Source organism: Elephantulus edwardii, unplaced genomic scaffold, assembly GCF_000299155.1.
Source record: "Elephantulus edwardii isolate Elephantulus edwardi_28Jun2011 unplaced genomic scaffold, EleEdw1.0 scaffold00282, whole genome shotgun sequence".
Lineage (NCBI taxonomy): Eukaryota > Metazoa > Chordata > Mammalia > Macroscelidea > Macroscelididae > Elephantulus > Elephantulus edwardii.
Window position 1 is genome coordinate 3,178,596 of NW_006400032.1, and position 26,014 is coordinate 3,204,609.

General features: G+C 41.4%; 1 protein-coding gene across 3 annotated transcripts in view; it reads left to right on the forward strand.

Moving 5' to 3' along the window:
* MATN2 (matrilin 2) overlaps positions 1 to 26,014 on the forward strand; it is a 189,519-nt gene that overhangs the window by 90,579 nt on the left and 72,926 nt on the right. For all 3 annotated transcript variants that reach the window (XM_006900358.1, XM_006900357.1, XM_006900359.1), the window contains 2 exons: positions 3,882 to 4,004; positions 14,921 to 15,043. In XM_006900358.1, coding sequence (XP_006900420.1) covers positions 3,882 to 4,004; positions 14,921 to 15,043 — 246 coding nt within the window. The remainder of the gene's footprint in view (positions 1 to 3,881; positions 4,005 to 14,920; positions 15,044 to 26,014) is intronic.

Consider the following 26,014-nt stretch of genomic DNA (forward strand, 5'->3'; position numbering starts at 1 on the left):
TAATAAAATAAAATTAAAAAATGTAATAAATGTATGTCACAACTCTTAAAAAAATAAAATAAAATGATATATGTCCTTGCTCTTTGGGACTTTGGAGAGGTCTCTGACAAGAGACATCAATTTGTCAGTGCTACATGTCTCCTGATCTCTTGACTGCTGGTACTAAGGGTGTGGATTGTGAAGTCACCTAAGATGAAATTATTGACAGTTTCAGTCTTTTCTCCACCCATCATGATGTTTCCTATTGGCCAAGAGGTGAGAATTTTTTTCTTAGTGTTGTGATATAATCTATATTGAAGGCTATAGTCCTTGATCTTCTGCAGCAAACGCTTCAAGTTTTACTTGCCATATGAAGCAGTTCTACTCTTTCCTATAGGGTCAAAATGAGTAGAAATAGACTCAGTGACAATGAATTTGATATATTGAGTTTGGGGAATATTCCACTTATTGGCGTTTTCTTTACTTCTAAATTTTTTTGAAATGTCAATGAGAGTTCCTGGTTGAAAATATTAATTCATCTAACTTTTTATCATTCTTAAATCAATAAAGCAGACTCTATGCTGTTGTTAGGTGCCCTTGAGTTGAGTATGACAAATAGCAACCTTATGAACCATGGATCTGAACCTTATCCTATCCTGTGCCATCTTCACACTTCCTGACACACTAGAGCCCATTGTGGCAGTCACTGTGTCAGTCCACCTGGTTGTGGGTCTTCCTCTCCTTTGCCAACCCTACCAAGCATCATGTCCCTCTCCAAGGAAGAGCCCCTCCTAGCAAAATGCACAGAGTACGTAAAGTGAAGCCTCATTGTTCTTATCTCCAAAGAGCACTCTGGCTTCACCCTCTCCAAGACATATCTGTTAGTTCTCTTCACCGTCCATAGGGTGTTCAGTGCTCTTCTCCAACAGCACAACACAAAGGAGTCAATTCTTCTTCTGTCATCCTTATTCATTGTGCAGCTCTCAGATGCATAGCAAGTGATTAGAAAGACCATGGTCTGAATCAGACATACCTTAGTTCTAAAACTGAGATTATAGTAAAATTTAGCTGTTGGATTCAGGCATTAATCCAGTATTTCAGTTCATTGCATTTTTACCATAACTTTTGTAGTGATAATTTTTAACATACTGGGTTTTTTCCTATTAGATAGAAAATTCTCTCTAGTATTTTTAATACTTTTACTGTGTTCTGATGTCCTACGACTTTAATGGTAAAAACCCCAGGGAGATCCAGTTCTATTTCCTAGGCTCTTGGGTGAGAAACAGCGTCATCATGTCAGATTGTTTATGCGAGGACTGAAGCAGTGATGGATTGAAAAAACATGCAGCATTTCCATCCTGTGATTTAGTCTCGGTTGCACTGCATTAGATGCATTCCTGTAAATGTATTCTTATATTGCATTTGAATAAATAGCCAGGGTTCAGCACTTTGTGGATATTCAATACTACTTTTACCTAACTCCCTTTCTAGTTTCTTTACTTTCAGACAAGATCCATCTGACATCAGCAGTTATATCCCTGATGCCATGACCTCTTCTAAATCCAGCTTGAATATCTAGTAGTTCCCTGTCAATGTACTCTTCTAGTTAGTTTTTTTATATTGTTCAGCAAGATCTTTCTTGCATATGGTATTAGTGGTAATGTTTGATGATTTTCACATTCTATTGTATCACCTTTTTTTTTAATTGGAACAAGTATGGATCTCTTACAGTCAGTTGGCCAGATGGCTGTCTTCCAAATTTCTTGACACAGATTGGTAAGTATATCCAGAGCTGCATCTCTTTTTCTGTTATTTGTTGTCAAGTTCTCAAATTCATAGCAAAAGACTATGACCTAAATCAGGTGCACCTTAGTCCTCAAACTGACATCATAGCTCCTCAATAATTTAGAGAGGCCCCTGGCTACAGACCTTCCCAATGCAATACATCTTCTGATCTCCTGGCTGCTGGTACCAAATGTATTGATTGTGGATCCAAGTAAGATGAAGTTGTTGACAGTTTCACTCTCTTTTCCATTTGTCCTGATGTTGTCTATTGGTCCAGTGGTGAGGATTTTTGTTTTCTTGACATTGGGATACAATCCATATTGGTAGCTGCGTTCTTTGATCTTCTGCAGTAAGCTCTTCAAGTTCTCCTCACTTTCAGCAAGTAAGATCGTGTCGTCTGCATAATGAAGGTTATTGATGAGGCGTCCTCTGATTCTGATGCATATTCTTCATAGAGTTCTCAGATCATTTGCTCAGTATATAGATAGAGTATGTATGGAGTAAGGATACAACTAGGGGCTCAAGTATATTAGAGGTGGTGAGAATGACACAGGATAGGGCAAGGTTCAGATTTGTTGTTCATAGGGTCACTATGAGTCATTGTTGGCTCAATGGCACCTAACAACAACCTTCTTTGGCTTCTCCATTTCCCTCATTTCATATTGGGATTAATAAATAATGCAAAGAGGATTTCAGAGATCCGTAGATAGGTAGATGATAGATAGATAGATAGATAGATAGATAGATAGATAGATAGATAGATAGAGGAAAGTGACCAAAGAGAGTGATACAGACTTGGGAATTAGTAGCAGATCTTGGACCTGCAATGTTTTCAGTGATTTAGCTGGTCTTGTAACTGTGCTCTCCCTCAGCTTCCCCATCTGCAAGATGTCAAAGACAGTGCCAAATTATCCTAGTCTAAATCAGTGGGAGTACCGTGGTGAAGCACTTTAAGTTCCCTGAGGAACAGTACTTGATTTGTATTTGAGAGTACATATGCTGGCTCATAGTAATTTATAGTTTTTAAGAACCATCCAAATATTTCCAGAGCACTTTCTTTGACATGAGAAAATACAAACTGATGCTATTTAATGGTATTTAGTGCCTTTACTACACTTGGGTAATTTCAACTTTGAAAAAAGATGTTTTTGTGTTTACATAGAAACCCACTTGGAAGGGAAACTCATAGAAACATGAGCAGCAGTTAATCTGGCTGATAGGATCACAGTAGGTGGGATTATTTGCAGTTTTTGTCCATATATTTTTGTTTCCCAAATTTTTTTACTATGCTTTGTTTTTAAGAGTTATTTTCCTTTTTTAATTGTTGTAGACACATATAATGTAATTTGATATTTCAACCACTTTTTAAGTGTAAAGATCAGTGACGTTTGTCACATTCACGATATTATGAAACCTTGTTCACTCGTTCACCTTGCTCTCTATATTATGGAACCTGCTATTTACAAAACCTTGCTCATCACTCCAGACAGCAACCCCGCACCCCTTAGGGGACAATCCTCCATTCTTCCCTTTCCCCTGCTCCTGGTAAACCTGTTATCCCCTTTCTATCGCCATACATTTGCCTATTCTAGATTTTTCATGCTAGTAGAAGAAGGTAATCTTTATCCTCATGTGTCTGGGTAATTACACCTAGCAATGTTTTCAAGGTTCGTCCACATTGGAGCAGGCATTAGAACTTCACTTCTCTTTACAGCTGGTATTAAGAGTCACTCAGCAGTGCAAGAAGTCAACACATTTGACTGCTAACCAGAAGGTTGGAGGTTTGAGTCCATCTAGAGGATGGACTCAGAGGAAAGACCTGTTGTTCTACTTCCAAAAAAGCCAGTGATTTAGAACTCTGTGGAGCACAGTTCTACCTGATACACCTGGGGTCACCATGAGTCACAATCAATTGACTTGATGGCAACTGGTTTATAGAACATTTTTTTTTATCATCCATATGTTAATGGGCATTGGGGTTATTTCCATCCACCTTTTGGCTATTGAGAGTTTAAGAATTATTTTAATAAGTGCTATGGAGTCCTTTGTTGCACTGCCCTGTGCTGATGGTCCCGTCTTCTTTGAGTTTTATACTTACGATGCAACCCTTGCTTCAGTCCAGGACCTGTGTGCAGTGGAGGACCATGCCTGTGAGCAGCTCTGTGTGAACGTGCCAGGCTCCTTCGTCTGCCAGTGCTACAGTGGCTACACCCTGGCTGAAGACGGGAAGAGGTGTGTGGGTGAGTATTCCCTCCTGCCTCGCTTAGTGAGGAGGGAGGAGTGAAGCATAAAGAGGCAAGAGGAAGGCTCAGCGGGCACTTGCCACACATAAAATCACCTCTCCTTGGGTTCCAACAAAGTGCTCAGTTCTTTGCCCTAGTTAGTCAGTCAGGTTTTTTAACCTTTAAAGATTTAATGCTGAGATCAGCATTTTCTCATTCTGTGTTCTCAGGGGGGAAAATTATTACCATCTGTGTAAAAATACATGGATCTCTCCCAGTCCATCACTCAGGTGTCTGTCCTCCAAATTTCCCGCCTGGCAAGCACGCCCAGGGCTGCATCTGCCATTTGAAACGTGTCAATTTGTATCACATCAGTTACCTGGGCCCTTATATTTTGCCAATGCATCTGGTGCAGCTTGAACTTCTTCCTTCATTGTCTCTTGATCATATGGTACTTCCTGAAATTTCTGACATCTCCAAATTATTGAGGAGGAATAATGTCAGTTTGAGGACCAAGGTGTGCCTGATCCCAGCCATGACAGTCACTTGGGAGTTACTCTTACATATGACAGCTGGACAATGACTAAAGATGACAAAAGAAGAATTGAAGACTTTGAACTGTAATGTTGGAGAAGAGTACTGAATATCCCATGGACGGCCAAAAGAACAGAGATATGTCTTAGAGAAGGTGCAGCCACAGTGCTCCTGGGAGGCAAAGAAGAGGCAGAGGGTAGGACAAGTTTCAGAACTGCAGAGGCAATATATCACACGAAAGGAGATTGCCACCCTTCTCCTGAGGTGCAGCTCATGGATTCAAACCAGTCTTTGGATTGGAAGTGCCACTCCTTATCTGCTTGGCCACCAGAGCTCAAAGTTATTCGAACCTTAAATACAAGTGATGCAGTCCTATTTCCTTAACAGTTCATGCCACGACAGCACAGAATTCATTTCCACATTCAAATAATCAGGACGACAGTTTACCTGCTAATGTAATTTAATCATGGCCCATATTAAATTCAGGGTGCTGTGGTGGCATGGTGGGTAGGGTGCTGTGCTGCCAATCCAAGGTAAGCAGTTCGAATCCACCAGCTTTTCTGTGGTGGGCCATCTCCTCATTTGTCTCCTAAATGACAATCTCTGAAAATTCACTGTAGGGTCCACTATGAGTCGATTCTGACTATCGGATGGCCATGCATTCAGGCCATCTTTAGCATGCTTTCCAAATTTGATGGGAATGTGCCTAGTCCTTGTCTACAGATGTAGCAACCGATAATTATATTTTTATGTTGTTGTTGTTGTTAGGTGCCACCGAGTTGAGTTCGACTCCTAGCAGATCAGAACCCTGTCCTACCCTGTGCCATCTTTACAATCTCTGACACACACCAGCCCATTGCTGCAGTCGCTATGTCAACCCACCTGGTTGAGCGTCTTCTGCTCCTTCGCCCTCCCTCCATATTTTTAAGAATGATCTCCTTCTCCAAGGGATAGCCTCTCCTAGCAACAAGCCTAAAGTATGTGAGACGAAGATTTATCATCTTTGTTTCCAAGAATCACTGTGGCTGCACGTTTTCCAAGATATATGAGTTTGTTCCACGGGATATTCAGTACTTTCCCCAACACCACAGTTCAAAAGCATCAGTTCTTCAGTTATTCTTATTTATTCATTGATCAGCTCTCAGCTACCATTAAATTGTTATTCATTTCCATCCAAAACCTACATTTTTGAAAGCTCAATTATTTTTATCTTTGAAGATAAGTTTTCTGCTATACGTGCTTTATAGGTGTTTATTTTCTGCCTTGTATTCCTGAGCAACTTAATTGTTTGCATTTTATCTGCCAATTGAATAGTAAATATTGAGGATCAGGGGCGTGTTGTTCTTCATCCTTCACAGAGCGGACGAACGATGTGTTTTTCTTGAGTCATTGAGCTTGAGTGACTGATAACAGTCTCGTTCTTGCAATTTCCATCTTTCCCCTTTGATTGGTTTTTAAATTGCAAAGTCTAAACATTTGCTTAGTTAAAAAAGATTTTAAAAGATGATGCATATGTACAAAATCAAACTCTGAGTGTTCTGTCTACTCAAAATCTATTTCTTGCTAAGACTTTTGTTTATTCTTCCTGCCTTTCTGAAAAATGCTTCAGCTGTTGCCTTAGTTATTATGAGGTGTTAGAACAGAAATGTCATGACTGGATGGTGTTAAGAAACAGAAACTTGATTTGTTACAGTTTTAGAGGTTGGACGTCCAAATTGAGGGTGCCTTTTCTAGGCAAAGTTTTTCCTTCTTTGTCAGCTCTGGAGAAATGTTCTTGTCTCTTCTGCTGATCTACTTCTGAGCAACTTTTATGTAACATCTCTCATTCTTCATCCCTGCCTTCTTGTTTGTTTAAGCATTCTTTTCTTTTTTTTTTTTTTCATTTTCAGCAAGTCATCATTATTGCACATTTCCAATGCATCAGACTTTGTTTTTCCTCAGAAAATTACTTTCTTCTTTTTTTCGGGGCTGCATTTATTTAATTTTTCTAGATATACACCCAAAGTTGAAATCAACTCTACAATTGGCAGTATCTTATAGATAAAGTATAACTACGATACTGGAACCACCACTTGAAAAACGTACAAGCTTGGTACATTAGCTGATTGGTTTGCGTTTTCCCCTTAAGGTCAGACACCACCTCTTCATTTACTTTATCTGAACCCAAGTGAGGAGGAGCCTGAGGCCAAAGGAGATCATCAGGGCACAAAATGTAAAGAGACATTCACTCCACAGGTGTTGGGTTGTGATGACCACAGGCTTGAGTGCCTAGTCTTGGTCTCGATCTGACTCAGTCGCCTGAAGATGTATTTCTGATACAATGCCATACAAATTTTGCATTTTTCCACACCATAAGCCATTATTGTTATGACTGTTTCACTTTTAAGGAACATAATTAAAATGCTATTTCCCGCATGTCTTTGTCATCCTTGCCTGCAAGGAGCATTCCAGCTGCACTTTCTTCAAGACATACCTGTTTGTTCTTTTAGCAGCGCTTGGGATATTCAGCACTCTTCTCCAACACCACAGTTCAAAGGCATCGTCGATTCTTCTTCTGTCATCCTTATTCATTGTCGAGCTCTCAGATGCATAGCAAGTGATTAAAAAGACCATGGCCTGAATCAGGTGCACCTTAGTCTTCAAACTGACATCATTGTTCCTGAGTAATTTGGAAAAGTTCCTGACTGCAGACTTCCCTAGTGCTGTATGTCTCCTAATCTCCTAACTACTAGTACCTAAGGTGTTGATTGTGGATTCAAGTAAGAGAAAGTTGTTGACTGCTTCAGTCTTTGTTCCATTTATCATGATGTTGTCTATCAGTCCAGTAGGGAGGATTTTTATCTCCTTGATGATGAGATGTAATCCATATTGAAGTCTTTTATCTTCTGCAACAAGCATTTTAAAATCCTCTTCATTTTCAGCAAGCAAAGCTATGCTATCTGCATAATACAGGTTGTTGATGAGTCTAATATTTTAAAAATCGGATGTGGTTCTTAGCAAGAATAGTAGCTGGAGGATTTAACATGGTATTACTGCTGCCTTCAGAATGTACTCCCACCTTCTCCTGTGGCAGTTACCCTCTGTGAGGAGGAGGTGGTTGATATTTACAGAGGGGACAAAAGATGAGAGGATTGATTTTTATAGTGAAAGGTTAGATTTTTTAATTCATCAGCCAACTCCTCATATGTGACGTTCAGTTTCCTCCCCAGATGCTAACTGTTGGATCTCTCTTGTGTTATTATCAAGATCAATAAGAAACCCTTTCTCTGAGTTTTTAAAGCCCACATTTAGAAGTCTAGTCATGACTTGAACAGAATGAGTTTTGTGAATCTGACTTTTGTGTCTAATTCTGGTGACCTAGTGGATAGCAATTTTTCCCCCAGTGGCTTCTTATTCATCTCAAAGTTGCACAGTGAATAAAGATGGATGACAAAAGAAGAACTGATGCTTTTGAATGGTGGTGTGGAGAGTACTGAATCAGGGACTGTTAAAAGAATAAGTTGATCTCAGAGGAAGTGCAAACACGATGCTCCTTAGAAACAAGATTGGCAAAACATCATTTCACATACTTTGTGCATGCGTCAAGAGAGGCTAGTCCTTGGGAAAAGACATCTTGTTGAAAAAGGTGGAAGGTCAGAGAAAGAGAGGAAGACCCTCAAGCAGATGGGTTGACGCAGTGGCTGTGACAATGGATTCCAGTGTATCAGAGTTGGGGAGGAGGATGGTGCAGGACGGGGCAAGGTTCAGATCTGTTGTTTCCAGGGTCGCTATAAGGTGTAGTCAACACAATGAGTCCTAACAACAACAACAGTGGGGAGAGAGCTGTGCTGCCAACCAAACAACAGATGGTTTGAACCCATCAGCTATTCCGCGGGAGAAAGATGGGCCATCTCCTTCCACGTGATTTGCACCCTCTGAAAATCCGCTGGAGCATCAGTGTGGATGCTAAGCCAGTTTTTTTTTTTTTTTTCATTTTATTTTATTATTTTACATGTGTGTACCATCAAATCAGATCTGACTGGTACAGGAGGAGATTGCCCCTCCTTCTCCAGCAGAGTCTCTGGTGGATTCGAACCACATACCTCTGGGATTGCAGTGCAGCTTCTTGCCACTAGGCCACCAGAGCTCCCGAATAAGTCAGCTTTGATTCACAAGCAATAGTAAGTGATAGTAGCTCAAGAAGTGCCTGCAGTTGTACAATGGTGAAGCACTTGGATGTTAATGGAAAGGTTGATGGTTCAAATCCACCAGTGCTCTTTGGGAGCCTGATGTGGTGTGACAATCAGTGTCCATAAAGATTACAGCCTTGGAAACCCTAGTGCAGTTCTACCTTGTTTTAGAGAGTTGCTCTGAGTCACAGTTGACTTGATGGCAGGGCTCTTACGGGACCACCTGCTCAGCAAGTAAATGCATTCTACCATTTCTGGAAAACAAAACATTTTCTTTCTCTTACTTTGCAATCATCATACTTTAAAATTCAAGTGTTCTTGAAAATGTCCTGTTTCTTGCTAATGCTTTTCCTTACCTGGGGTCCTGCTGAGAAAACCTGGATTGTGACCAGATTATAAATCAGAACCTGGCAGTCCCAGGTTTTACTATCTTGCGCCAAACTATCATTTGTCTTGGTGATAGGTGAAGCAGTTTCTCACAAGTTGGGCAGAGGCAAGACAAGCAAGAGGCAGGACAGGCGTCAGACTCTGAGATCTTAGCATTTTGTGGTCTGAGGGCCAAAGCAGACTATCTAGGAAATGACTTTCCCATCTAGAAAGAAGAGTGTCAAAATCTCTTTAGTCAAAAACTTCAGAGAATGTATTTTGTTGGCTTGGATGTGACCTTGAAACAATAAAGGCATTGTTGATTTACACATTAAGAATGCCTCTGTACATCCACCCCTTAGCCTTGGCTTTACTTTTTATGAGAACAATTTTGCAACTGAGGAAGTTATGTTAAGAACTCAAAGTATTCAGCAAAGGGTGTCAGGGTTGAACGGATTAGTTTGCCAGTAGCTGTGGGGTTGACTCCAACTCATGGTAACCTCATGTGTATCAAAGTAGAGTTGTGTTCTATTGAGTTTTCAGACGCTCATGAGACTTTTCTTGTGAGACACTTATGGGTGGACTTGAATTGTCAGTTTTTCTGTTAGCAACTGAGCATGTCACACAGATAACTCCAGAGTACTAGCTCCTTGGCTTAGCTTGTAGGTAGTGGGGACACAGGCTCCTCCTCGTCTAGCCTCTGCCCTGCAGACTTGCTCTGCTATTTCCAGTTATGTGGCAGCTCTCCTGTGGTAATTCTTTTTTTTTTTTTCTATAATTATATTTTATTAATTTTCATAAACATTTACAGAGATTTTGGGCTTCCACTCATTCATTGTTGCACTATTCTCTCTACCCTCCTCCCAGTTTGTTCTTGTCCAAATGTCCTGTGGTAATTCTTGACTCAGGGTCGAATCTGACACTTAAGAGTTTTAAAGGTCAGAGTCTCAGGATCCTGGAATCCCTGAATTTGATCTTTCTTATCACCCCTCTCCCACTCAGTTCCCCCAAAGAACTGTGCACACAAACAATTAAAGTAGAATGAGAGTCAAAGTCTGGGAGAAGCCAGTTTATCTGATGGAATTGGGACTATGGATTAATGGGAAAAGTCTTTTAATGAATCATTTTTTTAAATGATATCTTCAAACTCTTCCAAATAATTTTGGTTTTGTTTAAAATATTTTAATATGTCGTTAGTAAAAAACAATGTTATGTTGATTTTAAAGTTTTCCTTGTGTAAAGCATACCTATAATGTGTTATCTGTGATACTGTTTTGAATCCTTTAAATTTGTAACAAAGCGAGTCCCCAAAAAGATCACCGAGCCAATTAGCCAAATTAACAAAGTTTATTTTGAGTTCAAACCCGGGCTCCCACGTGCTGACACAGCAGCATCCAGCCAGAGAGTCCAGAATTGATGTCTGCCCCTCCTTTTATACCTCTGCTGCTCCCCTGCCCAACCATACACGCCATGATTGGCCATCCACAGTAGTTTGGGTATTTGTCCACCTCCAATTGGCTAGTCATAGCTCAGGGAAACAGTTTGGAAGCCTATTTGAATCTTATCGGTTACTTCAGATACAGGAATGCGGAAAAATCCCTTGTGCCCTTAAAAAGAAGAAGAATTCCACTTTATGGCAGTTGATCAATCAGGGTGGGATTTACCACAGGTGGGGGTTGTTTGTTTGTTAAAAAACCACTCAAGCGGGTGGGGTGGGGTTAACTATACTTTACCAGAAACTGAGTTTCTGATAAATGGTCCTTTCAAAATTGAAGGAACATATTGAAGACTTCTGTAGAACAGTCTAAAGGCAAGATCCTTGTAACTTTTTATTAATTCTTTCCTGAGACTTTTACACTCCTTTCATCCATGACAGGTTTACAGCAGTTTGGCCAACAAATGGCCTTCATTCTTTCCAAAGCATTCAGTTTTTTAAAATTTTATAAAAATTAAATTGCTCAATATTACTCAATATTTACCTTGTGACTAAGGTTCAGCAACAGGCAAATATCCCATAATGAAATAAGAGTCCGTTAAGATTCTGCATCTATGTGAATGTCATTATCCATAATAATAAACACAATAGAGATTATTACATTTTCAAAATCTTCAGCTTGTCCCTTTTCATCCTTTTGTAACTATATTAAATGTGCTTTTATTTTATTGATTTTCATAACATTTAACAAATTAACTTACAGTAGTATGTATAAATGCCCTAAGTAGTTTTGTAAACAAAAGCAACTTCGATTTTTTATTAACAATGATTTCTCAAATTTTAGCATGCATTTGAATCACTTAGAGATTATTGGAACAAATTACTGGATCCCATATCCAGAATTTCTGACCCAGGGGATTAATGGTACTTACTGCTGCTGCATATTTCTGATTAGTAATAACCCTGTGGTATGGAATGCAACTGCCCTCATGGGGTTTCAGTTTGATGGTGGGTTCCCACTACTGGTCCTTCTTTAGAAGTCAAGGACTTAACCCTTGTATCATTAGTGTTCTTTAGTGTTCAACAGTGGTCACTGTTGTTGTTATGTCAAGTTGGAACCAACTCTTAGCTGATCCTCCAGCTGGTTTTCAGAGGCTGTAAACTGACCATCTTTCTTCCAAGGAGCATCTCTGTTTTTGGTTGGGTTGGCAGCACAGTTCTATGCACCAGGCCACCAGAGCTCTGGGTCCATAGTGGTTGTTGTTGTTAAGTACTGTCGAGTTGAGTATCATTCTGTGCAACCCTATGAACAACTGATCTGATAGCTTATCCTACTATCTTCTCAATCTCTGACCTACTCAAACCCATTGTCATGGTCACTGTGTCAGTCCACCTGGTGGAGGGTCTTCCTCTTTCACTGCCCTTCCATCTTCCCAAGCATGATGTCTCTCTCCAAGAAATATGGCCAAAGTATGTGAGACAGAACTTCATCAACTTTGCCTCCAAGGAGCTCTCTGGCTGTACCTTCTCCAAGACATATTTTAGCAGTCCATGGGATATTCAGCACTCTTCTCTGACACCACAGAAGGCTAGTGGTAGAGCCTAAGAATTTGGATTTCTAACTGGTTCTCAAATGAGGTTGATGCAGCTGGTTCTTAGACTTCATTCTGAAAACAAACATCACACAATTCAGTCAGTGGGAAAAGTGCAGAGATGTGCTGGACCACCTTGAATTCCACTGACCATCAGTCAACATTTTCAGAAAATGAAAAGCATTGATCTACCAGGAGTTGGGTAAATAAAAGTTCGCTTTAAAAGCTTCTTCTGTACTACTGTTTCAATACCTGAGTCAAAGATGGATATTCAATTCTAGAACCTTCTGGAAAAAGACTTCTAGGGCTTAGGCTTAAAGCCTAAGCCAAGTCTACAGCTTAATCCCAATCTGAATTTTGGAATTAGCATACTCAAGCATTTCACATGGGACAAAAATGGCTGGGCATTGAGATTCCATTGCATGATGAGGAAGTGAAAGAGAAAATTTAAGAAAGAGGGAGAGTCTAGTAATTTTGGGGTCCAGTGAACTGCCGATTCTTCATTGGGATAGTGCATGTGTCTGAGAACTTGGAGATCATGGCAGCAGCTACTCCCTTTGGAGGAAATATTAAAAAGTAAGTGATGAAAGATAGGCCTACCAGTTTGAAAGTGTAAAGTTACATATAAGCCAACCCTGAAATTAGAGACTGAGACATTTTCAAGACTGCAGGTTGGGAGAGATTTTTTTTTTCAAGACAGCAAGCATGAGGCGGTTGAGGGGGCTGCCACCTGCTCATACAATCCAGTGTAGACCGCAACATGGCCACCTGTTAGGACTAGGACACCATTAGGACTAGGACATGTAGCAGGGCTTGAAACGCTTTGACTTGAGTACCACTGTTGTTGTTATGTGCTGTCAAGTTGTCATAGCAACTCTATGTACAGCAGCCCTGAATCCTGCTCTATCCTTAGAGCTAATCTTAGACCCTCGATGAGCTTGACTCAGTGACAGGAGTTATAGAGGGTGGGTGTATCAGAGACAATAAGGTTGAATACCACTAATGTCACTATTAATTTAGTGATCTGGTGTGTTTTTTTAGAAAAAGGAAGAATTAACTTTTTTGTCATTAAATAAAATCTATTAACATTAAAAATACAAGGGAATTGTAATTCATTTATATGATGATATACTGCTTATTTGATGATACACCTATAGGCAAGATAATAACTCAATTGAATAGAAAATGTCTACATAAGTGCTTAAATATGTGTGTAAATGTCTCAGATTTGGAAACTCTTTTTTTTTAACTTTTAGCTTAATTTGATGCTAGCTCAGTATTTACATTGTGACTAAACTCTAACTGGCCAATATCCAATGATGAAATAAGAGTCCATTAAGACTCTGAGACTGCATGAACACTGTGATCCTACCATAATTATAAACACAATATAGATTGTCTGACATACTTTGGACATGTTGCAAGACAGGACCAGTTCTTGGAGAGGGATGTCATGCTTAGGATGGTGGATGGGCAGTGCAGGAGAGGAAGATCCTGGATGAGATGGATTGAAACAGTGACTTGGGCAATGGGGGTTGGTGTGTCAGAGTTAGTGAGACTGGCTCAGGACAGGGAAGGGTTCAGAGCTGCTGTGCATAGGGTCTGTATATATCGCAGGTGACTCAATGGCACATAACAGCAATAACATACTATGACAGGTTTGGAAGCAGGAGTAGCATCCGCTTCCTAAATAACATGCCTCTGGAAACTCTATGAACTTTGATAAATGTCGATAGTTGGAGGCAAAGATGACAAAGTTTCATGTCACATACTTGGGAATGTTACTAGGAGAGGCTATTCCGTGGAGAGGGTCATCTTGCCTGGAAAGGTGGAGGACTAACGGAAGAGAAGAAGCTCAGAAAGATGGATTGGCAATGGGCTCGAGAGTACGGGGGATGATCAGGATGGTGCAGGACAGGACCGGGCTCAGCTCTGGGTTCACAGGGTTGCTCTGAGTTGTACTCAACTTGACTGCACCTAACAACAACAACAACAACAACAACATAGCTTTAAGGAAAAGCCTAGAAATAAGAAATAAAAATAATTTTGTATTAGGAGGGTAGAGTTAGGGATGATTAAAAAAAATTCCTTCTGTAATGTTTTAAAATATTTTACTAACAAAAGCGATACAAAAAAATTAATACATATATACAATAAAGGAAAATCAAGCATTTGTGTTGTTGGTGATTGACTTCGAGCGGAGCACGACTCATAGTGACTCTGTGAACAAAAGGCCTGAAGCCCCTCTACAACTATCGACTGCCACTCTCAGCCCCAACTTCTCCTCTGCTCCAGCAAAGATGCTGCCTTTCCTCAGCGTTTGTTATTTTCTGGAATTCTTTTTTTTTTCCACTGTAAAAAATACTCCTATAAATAGCTTACTGTGTACAATTAATTTTATTCCATTGTTTCTTTGGGTGACATTTCCAGAGTGAGTGTTATTTAATTGCCTTCCCTAAAGGTTTATAATGCCACCCACTGTTAATCACACCTTTTCCTTGCTGTCAAGGCAGCACTACTGTGTTTTAGCCTATCTTTATTTTTGCTCGTTTAATAAATGAAGTGTGCCTTGTGACAGTTTTTATTTGTATTTAACTCTTAAATGCAAAAATTCATGTATACTTTAGTTTATCATCTGATACAAATTTCCTGATTTAGACTTCTATTTTTTTCTTTAAAAGGGGATGTTGTATAGTCCTATTTATTTATCCATACTTATCTTTAGACAATAATATGAATTCATGTTTGTATTTGTTGTGAGTATACTTCCACTCTGCTTTACCCTTTGCAGCTGTTTACATTTCCAATCCAATTCTCAATGTGTCATACTCTTCACAGCTGTGGACTATTGTGCCTCAGAAAACCATGGATGTGAACACAAGTGTGTGAATGCTGATAACTCCTACGTCTGCAAATGTCGTGAAGGATTTGCTCTTAATCCAGATGGAAAATCATGCACAAGTAAGTGATAACTCCCCTAATACTGACCTCTGCCAAAGTTGATAAAATGGTGGTCTAGTGATAAGGAGTTGCCCCTTCAACTCAAAGGCATGTGTTCAAGACCACTGCCTGCTCCATGGAGAAGGATGGGTGTTCTCCTCCTGTGCCATTTACAGCCTCTGAAAACCTGCTGGAAGGTGAGCTATAGGTTGGTTCTGACTCAACATCACATACTACAGCAGTATGGAATTTATAAGGAAATTTCCAAAACAGAGATTAGAACCCATTGTTGTCCAGTTCATCAACTCATAGTGGCACCACTTGTGTCAGAGTAGAACCATACTCAATAGAGTTTTCAATGGCTATGATCTCTAGGAAGTAAATAGTCAGGGCTTTCTTCCAAGATGCCTCTGAGTGGACTTGAACTTCTAACCTTTTGGTAGTAGCCCATCACTTCATCATTTGTACCACCAAAGCACTGAGCTAGATTAACCAATGATTGTGTATGATTGCGTCATCCTTGTTGTTAGGTGTTGGCTAGGAAATTATGACTCGTAGCAGCCCTATGAACAACAGACCAAAATAACAATAGATCAGATGTCTTGTCCCATGCCAACCTCATGACATGCTTGAGCCCATTGTTGTAGAGACTATGTTAATCCATCTTGTCGAGGGCCTTCCTCTCTTTCTCTGACCTTCCACAGTCCTCAGCATGATGTCTTTGTCCACGGACTTTTCCCTTCTGACAACATGTCCAAAGTATGTAAGACAGTTTCACCATCTTTGTCTCTAAGGAGCATCCTTGTTGCATTTCCTCCAGGAAAGACATGTTTGTTCTTTTGATAGTCCATGGTTTGTGTGATTGATGTTGTTAGTGTTAAGTTAGTGGACTTAAGGAAGAAATCAGAGAGAACAAGAGAGAGCTTAATACAGTTTTATTAAAGCGGGGGTAGCTCCCGGATGAGTTTGTCATTCTGAAGATGCAGAATGGGAAGTCACACTGTGAACTTATTGGGGAGGATTTTTATAAACAGAGTCTTTAGGGAGGGACATTCCACTCTGATTTATGATCCACCTGCTAGCTCAGGTGGCTGTTTGCTCTTCTTAGCAGCAGACAAGGCTGTCAGCATTTGAGTTCTGAATCCTGAATTCTTCTCTTTGGCCCCCTTTTCCCAGACTTAACAGGTGTCATCAAATCTATAGGACTCATAGTGACCCTATGAACAATGGATCTGAACCTTGCCCTATCCTGTATCATTCTCATCATCTCTGATATACTTGATCCCATTGTGAGTCACTGTGTCAATCCATCTTGGTGAGGGATTGAGTGGTGGAAGTCTTAATATTTTCTACCCTGTTCTTTCTTTGTCAGACCTTTCTTAAGACTGTACAACAAAGTTTATAGCTCCACTGTATCTCAACATCACCCTTCAAGGAAGTTGATGAAGTTCTCTAATCTCTGGAGACCATAGGTGGGACATTCTCCCAGCATCTGCTGAGCATGCTGGCAGCCAGACCCCCTTACTTCATATTATCTCAGCCAGCTGTGCCGATCAACATTTACAGGGTTTAAGAAATATTTTCATGGGAGCTTTGTGGCTTGTGGGCTTTAGCTCTGCCTCACAAAGGAACAGGAAAATCACCAAGTCAAGACAAGTTGAACAGGTTGCCTCTGGGTGGGATGGGATAGGTGTAAGTGGTTAGCAAAGAGCTACTTTCTTCTCTTTTACTGAAATATTTCATTCTATTTTCTTTTTTACTTTATACATAAAAGTAAAAATCAAATCTGAGCTCCTCATATCTTAACATCAAAGTCTATAAAGTAAAAGTGACCACTAATGTTGCAAAAGGATTTTACACTATTTTTTCAAATACTATTTAAAGGTCAGAGCCCTTCAGGGCTCCTGTGTAATAATAATCTTATTAAGATTCACTTAAAAGAAGCTTGTTTCTAAAGTTTTAAGACCCAGCATTTTTTAAAAGTGATGTTTAATAGGAATTTAAGATAATAAGACATCTCTGAAATATGTATCAGTGAGAAAATAGTACTCCATTTCATAAAAAATGAATGGGACATATTAAGTGAAAAATGTACATTTATAGACTTCCCTACCATGGGCCCTTGGAAATGAATAAGGCAAGATCCATCTTGGAGAAGATGCTTTGTATGAGTCTTGAAGGCTGAGCCATAATTTTCTGAGCAAAGAAGTTTGAGGTGGCCAGCGAGGGTGGAGGAGTGCAGGTAGGAGGCAGGGGCGCCTTCCAGGACAGGGGAAGATATATACATAAATGCAGAGATACGATCCAGACTAGAGTATCATGAATTTCCATGTTTGACACATGTCTGACATAGTGTTAATATTGGGTTATTGAGCAAACAAGTGAATGAATAAATGCTTCCTTTCTTATTTCCCTTTTCTTCTGAATATTTGGAATTATAAAAGCAGCCTGAGTTGTAGTAAAACTTAGAGAGTTAGGGTTGCTTGGCTGATGAATAAGTGTTCCCCCATCAAGAGCAGAGACTATGTGTTCCCAAGTTTCTACCATAGTTCAAATCTCAAATCCCATCTGCTCTGCATTAGCTGGGTAATCTTGGGCAAGTTATTTAAACCTCATTTCCCCTCACTGCAATAGGGTTGATAGGACTGCCAACTTTACAGCATTATCTCAAGAACTAAATGAGATAATTCATATATATATTTCTATATATGCCACTTAGCAAATTGCCTGGTGCTGAGTAAGCTCTTCCAAATGCTTCAATAGGCTTTTGCTAATAAGTATTCATTGAATATATATCAGTTGTCATCAAGTGAATTCCAGCTTATGGTAACCCTTTGTGTCAAAGTGCTCCGCGGAGCTTCAGTGACTGTTTTTCAGAAGCAGATCACCATGGAGCCTCTGGATGGTCTTGAACCCTTAACCTTTCAGCTGGGTATGTTAATCTTCCAATATCCAAGGGCTCCATTGAGCATAATCCTTCTCTAAGTTTAAAAGTGCATAAAAAAATTCAGACTTGGCCCCACATTCCCAAGAGTTTGTATGGGAAGCAAGTGGGTGACAGAAGCCAGACCCTCCCCAAGTAGGCTGGCTAGTATACAGGCTTTGGGGGACTGAGGACCCAGAGCAGGATGCAGGCAAACCCACGGCAGGAGTTATCGGCAGGAGGAGACCAGTTCAATACAACAGATGGGGCAGCTATCTCACCAGGTTGGAACCTACGTAGAGCATGGGCAGGGTCAGTCCCTTTCCTGTCTCTGAAGGACTCCTTCCCTGGCAGGGGTCACTTGATTTCTACCCAATCTCCTCCCCACCAGCCCAGTTCCCAGAGCAGCACCATTACCACTAGACTGTGACTCAGCAAGTTTCCTATCCCAGAATTCCTTGAGGTGTGGGAAATGACAAGTCCCAGGATGGTGCAGGCAGAGAGGTCTGAGCCCTGGTCGCAGACTCTGGAACTAGATGTGCAGTGTAGGGGGATTGGGAAAGGAGGCTTGGCTGGGAGTCAGAGGAGGGACAGATCCAGCTGGGAGGTCTCTCCAACTAGGCACAGAGCCCAGGAGTTCAGCCGTCTCCAGGCCCAGTCAGGCTCAAGACCAAGAAGAGAGCTGTAGAAAAGAATTCTGGGAAAGTGGAGGGGTCTGGGCAGCCACCATTAGGAGGATGTGTTTCTTTAAGGAAAGGGCCCCCTTTCTACCATGTTTAGAGGCAAGGCAAGGAGTCAGATGTTGGGAAGGAGATGGAAAGAGAAGAGGGGAAGGTTGTGAGAATAGAAAGGCAAAACTCCAGTTGTAAGAACTAAGACACTTGGGAATACTCCAACTCATGACAGGGGCACGAACAAGATAAAGGGACCCGTGTTAACTAGGCTCACAGTTTGAACCCACCAGTTGCTCTGCAGCAGAAGGGTGGGCAGTCTCCTCCCATGTGATTTAAAACCTCTAAAAACCTACTGGAAGATCAACTACAGGTGAGTTCCGACTTGATGATACTTAACAACAGTAATAGTAGAAGCCAGAATGGAGGCATATTGTTAGTAATTAACAAGATGTCACATTGCGTTCAGTCATGTTAGCCTTGCTGCTTCTGAAATGTTAAGACATTTTGGCCCTGTTTCCCTGCTTCTCATCAACTTGAAAAAAAAAAATAAATAAACTAAGAGATATTAAATTTCTTGTCTTTTAGTCACCCTTCACTGTTGTTAGCCAAAGCCATATTTGAAAGCTAATCCACTTATTAAGCATATCATTATCCTCTTAAAACTGATAGACAATAGTCTATGTTGTTGTTGTTGTTATGTGCCATCGAAGTCGTTTGTGACTCTTAGCGACCCTATGTACAACAGCCCTAAACCCTGCTCTATCCTGTGCCAATCTCATTGCCTCTGACACACCCATCCCGATTACCCCAGTCACTGAATCAATCCACCTCATAGAGGGTCTTCCCCTCCTGCGCTGTCCCTCTACTCTACCCAGCATGATGTCCCTCTCTAAAGACCTGTCTCTCCTTACAACATGTCCAGAGTATGTCAGACGAAGCCCCAGAATCCTTGCCTCCAAGAAGTAGCCTGGTTTAACCCTCTCTAGGATGAATCTGTTTTCTTGGCAGTCCGTGGTACATTCAATACTCTTCTCCAGCACCACAGCTCAAAGGCGTCAATTCTCCTTCTATCCTCCCTAGTCATTGTCCAGCTCTCTGATGCATAACAAGGTGTGATTGCAAAAACCATGGCCTGTATCAGGCGCACCTTAGTCTCCAAAGAGACACCGTTGCTCTTGAGTACTTTAGAGAGGTCCCTAACCGCAGACTTTCCCATCGCAATACGTTTTTTGATTTCCTGGCTACTGGTGCCAAGAGTGTTGACCGTGGAGCTGAGCAAACTGAAGCTATGAACAATCTCAATCTCTTCGCCATCCATCCTGATGCTGCCAGTTGGTCCAGTGGTGAGAATCTTTGTCTTCTTGACATTGAGCCTCAGTCCATACTGAAGGCTGCAGTCCTTGACCCTCTGCAGGAAGTGCATGAGGTCCTCCTCAGTTTCAGCGAGCAAAGTTGTGTCATCTGCATAACGCAGATTGTTGATAGATCTTCCACCAATCCTAACGCCACGCTTCTCCTCATAGAGCCCAGCCTCTCGGATAATCTGCTCTGCACACAGGTTGAAAAGGTATGGAGACAGGTCACATCCCTGGCCTATACCCTTCCCAATTTTGAACCATGCAGTGTTGCCCTGCTCTGTTCTGATGACTGCCTCTTGGTCCAAGTATAGGTTTCGCATTAGCACGATTAAATGTTCTGGGATTCCCATTCTTCTCAGAGTCAGCCACAGTTTGTTATGATCCACGCAGTCAAATGCCTTTGCATAATCAATGAAACACAGATAGACATTCTTCTGGTATTCTCTGCTTTCAGCTAAGATCCATCTAACATCAGCTACAATATCCCTAGTACCACGACCCCTTCTAAACCAGCCTGGACTTCTGGCAGTTCTCTGAATATTAATAAACCAAGCCAGACCCTTTGCCACCAAGTTAACTCCTGCTCAGAGTGGCCTTGCAGGACAGAGTACAACTGCCCCATAAGCTTTCCAAGGCTGTAAGTCTTTACTGATCAATATACCATACCTTTCTCTTGTTACATGGTGGCTGGTGGGCTTGCCAGGTATTAGTAATGTATGGTTAAACTAGAATGTACATAATCAAACTTTTATGTTATTGAACAAATAATAAAACTTGAAATATATAGAGTGTTCACAAAATCACTATTTTTATAAAAAATACCCATTCATTACCTTAAGCAACCCTCTCAAGTCCACTCTAAGGAGCAAGTTGGAAACTTGGATGCCATCAGTTTGTTTTAAAAAATATTGACCCGTTTTTTGAGGTCTAATTTGGAACCATTACTGCTGAGCTAGGCATGAGGACACTCTCAGATGTTCCCTGAGTTTTCACTAGAAAGATAAATGGATCACTTTACACCCCTCTATGGGCTTGTACCGATGTCTTGAGTATCCAGGAAACCGGATTTCACATCTAGTGCTTGATTGGCTATACAAAGGGGAGGATATTGGGCATGAGGTACTAATTAGCTGGTTTGCATACTTTCATGAATGTAGTTGTGGAATTATTGTGAGGGGAGTGAGGGTAAACAAGCTCGTAATATAAAAGAGAAAGAATCTGATGCTTGATCTACAAATCTAATATCGGTAATGATGAGGACTAGCCCTTGGAAAAGGACATCATGCTTGGAGAGGAGGACCCTGGATGACATGGACTGACACAGTGACTGTGGTAATGGGAGCTGGTATATCAGAGATGATGAGATTGGCTCAGGATAGGGCAGGGCTCAAAACTATTGTTCATATGGTCGCTATGAATCGTAGACGACTGGCGAGGAGAGTCATTTGTGGGAAGTTGACTTTCACATGTGACATCTATCATTCACTGACTTTCAGCTCATTCTCCTCCTTATTTTCTGATTCCCTTGATAACATGGCTGGCATTTTCATTCTTAATGCTCCCATAAACATTAAAGCCTAAGAAACCCAATGGGGCAGTGCTCCTCTATTCTATAGGCACTTTCATGAAAAGTGAAGCACAGGAAAATGAAATCACTTTATGCTCGATTAGTAAGAGAAGAGCTAGGAAATACAGGTTCTCAGGTTTCCTGGTTAAGGTAGTTCATTTGCTTGGCCCACTATCTTCCTACGGACTGCACTATGCCACTTAACTGTGTGCAGGTGTTATCCCAATTAAAGACTTCCAGCTTAGAGAGGCCCTAAAAGTCAACCTAGTTCGGGCCCAGACGCCCATCCTACAGTGCCCTTACCCCACCATCATCCAGCCTGTACTCAAAGGCCCCTACTAATACCCTACACCCATCGATTCCATGTTGTACAGCTCCATCTCTTAGAAAATGGTGGCTTAAATTAAGTTAAAACCAACTTCCTTGTGTTCAGAGACAAATAGAACAAACTGAGCTTCTCTCGTACTTTTTGATCACCAAGGATGAGTCATAGCAGAATAATTTCATTTGGTAGGCTAGCATAGTATGAAAAAATGTGGTGGCAACTGTATCTAGACTTCAGTAGACATTGGAACAACTTGCTAATGAGAACCCCACGGACCAGATTGAGAAATGTGTGTTGGATGAAAGGATGATTGATTGGACTTGTAACTGGCTAAATATCAGGACTTGGAGGATGATCACTGAACTGAGATCCTTCTGGAGGGAGTTTTTAGGCAGCCGAGCAGGAGGAAGCCTCAGGAGAGCATGAGGACTCTCTTCTGAAGGACCCCCGAACCGCTGGTCCTGTTCTGTCCCGAGTGGACGGCGAAGACCCAAGACTCCAAGACACCGGCTTGATGCAACAGCAAGAGATAAGAGGTTTATTGCGGAGCTCCGGGCGGACTCTTATCTCTGGCAAGAGATAGAGGAGCCAACCGTGAGCAGACAAAGTTGGGTTTTTTTATATACTTTAGGGAGATACAACTGGGTATCAGCTTCTCATTGGGTGATGAAAGCACAGTTTGAATTCATTGGTTCAGTGTTCGCTCAGGGTTTACACAGCATATTTGCACGTAGCACTTGCGGCAGTCACGTAGCACATGTAGCAGTTAGATCTTTAACTATAGGGTGGTGTCACAAATTCTTAAGTATACAATGAGTTCAAACTCCAGGGCAGTGGAAAAGCACAAGATACATTGGTTATCAGTCGAGAAACATCTGCTTGTTTGCCCTGCTTTTCAGTTAGCCATTCTTGAAATACTGTTGCCTTGGATACAGCTGGGTGTGGGGCTCTACCAGGGACAATGGAAAAATTCCTGAGTTTAACTTAGCTGAGAACTATAGAAACCTGAGTTTAATTCAGCTGAGAACTATAGGGACTATTTTAATTTCAATCTTTTCACTTCCATTCTCACTGACTCCCAGTTATTAATGAGTAATGTTTCCTCATCTAAATGCTCACAAAATACTCGACTGAGAGTAATGCAAAGAACCATTGCTTAATTCAACAAGCATCTGTTGACCACCTTCCTTTTTTTTGGTTTTGTTTTATTAATTTTAGTGAATGTTTACAGAGATTTTGGATTTCCATCCATTCATTGTTGCATTTTCCTCCCTGCTGACCCCTCCCCACCAGTTTGCTATCGGGCATCCAACCCTGATATGTCGGGAGAATTCCACCAAAAGGAGGCACCAGGTTGAAATGAAGACACAGAGAGACTATTCGCTGATGGCGAATAGCAAGCTTTATTATTCTGGCCAGGGTATATATACATGTCCTAGGAACATGCCTGCAGGGGTAATCACATTATCTTTTATCTGTCTGAGATGTTGACTGGTAGATCAAACCTGCCCAGACCTCAACACAAAACAAAGACATCTTCCAGGATATCCTATGATATCTATTGGAAAACAAGAAGGTATCACATTCCTAGAATTCTGAGGCCTTTGGTCACTCCTTATTCATTAGCATACTGCTTCCTGGAGTTGTTTACTGTAGAACGGGCTGGTCAAGCATGAGTGGTCCTGCTGTTTTTACAGTGCATTGCTGATCCTGCTTTGCAGGTTAGCCAGCTCCTGACAGTTTGCTCTTCTCTTTGAAAAGTAAAAGAAAAATTCTTTCATTGGTATACAATCCCCACCCCCCACCCCAAGTACACTCCACTGTGCAGCCTTCATTCTGGACTCTTGTCATAACCATAATACCCAATCATGTATCGCTTTTAAACTGTTCTCTCCCTCATCTGTTTCTATGCAGTATACATAATTTATCTAATTTTTCTCAGTGTCACCCCAACCCTGATGTCAGTCCTGTTCTACAGCAGTGGCACTATGCAGTATTGGTCCTTTTGTGACTGAGATATTTCACTCAGCAAAATGTCATCCATTTTGAACCACCTTCTGTAACACCTACAGATATTAAACACTGGGCATGCTGTCATTAAACACACAGAAATCCCTAACCCCCTTCTCCACACCCACTCACCCATGTATTCTTTTGGAGTAGTTGTTGTTAGGTGCTGTTGACTTCAGTCCTACTATCAGCAACTGCATGTAGGACAGAATGAAACATTAATAGGTCCTGCACCAACTGTTGTAATATTTGAGACCATTTTTTCAGCCACTGCATTACTCTGTCTTGTTGAGAGTCTTCTTTTACTCACCTGCTTTATCAAGCATCATGTCCCTCTCCAGGAATTGGTGGCTCCTGATGACCCAGCCAAAGCAAGCAAGATGAAATCTTACCATCCTTAACTTTTAAAGAACGTCCTGATTCTTCCAAGACAGATTTGTTTGCTCTTCGGTAGTCCATGGTATCTCCAATATTCTTCATAACAGCATAATTCAAAGGCATCAATTATTTGGTCTTCCTTATTCCTTGCCCAGCTCTCACATGCCTGTGAGATGATTTGAAAGACCACAGCTTGAGTCAAATGTCAAAGTGACATCCTCACTTTTACCACTGTAAAGAGGTCTTTTTGCAGCATATTTTCCCAGTGAATAGCATCAGCATCAGCCATTTCCTTAATCTGATCAGGTGGCTTGTATTAAACTACAAAATTTAATTGTTGTTGTTGTTGTTATGTGCTGTCGGGTCATTTGCTACTCATAGCGACCCTATGTACAACAGCCCTAAACCCTGCTCTATCCTGTGTCAGCCGCATTGCCTCTGATTACCCCAGTCACTGAAACAATCCACCTCATTGAGGGTCTTCTCCTCCTGCGCTGTCCCTCTACCCTACCCAGCATGATGTCCCTCTCCAAAGACCTGTCTCTCCTTACAACATGTCCAAAGTATGTCAGACGAAGCCCCAGAATCCTTGCCTCCAAGGAGCAGCCTGGTTTAACCCTCTCTACAATGAATCTGTTTGTTTTCTTGGCAGTCCAGGATACATTCAATACTCTTCTCCAGCACCACAGCTCAAAGGTGTCAATTCTCCTTCTGTCCTCCCTAGTCATTGTCCAGCTCTCTGATGCATAACAAGTGATTGAAAAGACCATGGCCTGTATCAGGCGCACCTTCATCTCCAAAGAGACACCGTTGCTCTTGAGTACTTTTGAGAGGTCCCTAACAACGGACTTTCCCATCGCAATACGTTTTTTTATTTCCTGGCTGCTGGTGCCGGGAGTGTTGACTGTGGAGCCGAGCAAACTGAAGCTGTGAACAATCTCAATCTCTTCGCCATCCATCCTGATGCTACCGATTGGTCCGGTGGTGAGAATCTTTGTCTTCTTGACATAGAGCCTCAGTCCATACTGAAGGCTGCAGTCCTTGACCCTCTACAGTAAGTGCATGAGGTCCTCCTCAGTTTCAGCGAGCAAGGTTGTGTTATCTGCATAACGCAGACTGTTGATAGCTCTTCCACCAGTCCTAACACCACGCGTCTCCTCATAAAGCCCAGCCTCTCGGACAATCTGCTCTGCATACAGGTTCAAAAGGTATGGAGATAGGACACATCCCTGGCGCATACCCTTCCCAATTTTGAACCATTCAGTGTTGCCCTGCTCTGTTCTGATGACTGCCTCTTGGTCCAAGTATAGGTTTCGCATTAGCACGATTAAATGTTCTGGGATTCCCATTCTTCCCATTCTTCTCAGAGTCAGCCACAGTTTGTTATGACCCACGCAGTCAAATGCCTTTGCATAATCAATGAAACACAGATAGACATTCTTCTGGTATTCTCTGCTTTCAGCTAAGATCCATCTAACATCGGCTACAATATTCCTAGTACCACGACCCCTTCTAAGCCCAGCCTGAACTTCTGGCGGTTCTCTGTGTTCCAGTCGTTTTTGGATAATCTTCAGTAGAATCTTGCTTGCATGTGAAATCAATGATATTGTTCTGTAGTTTCCACACTCAGTTGGGTCACCCTTCTTTGGAATGGGAACAAATATAGATCTCTTCCAGTCAGTTGGCCAAGTGGTTGTTCTCCAGATTTCTTGGCACAGCTTGGTGAGCACATCCAGGGCAGCATCTGTTAGCTGAAA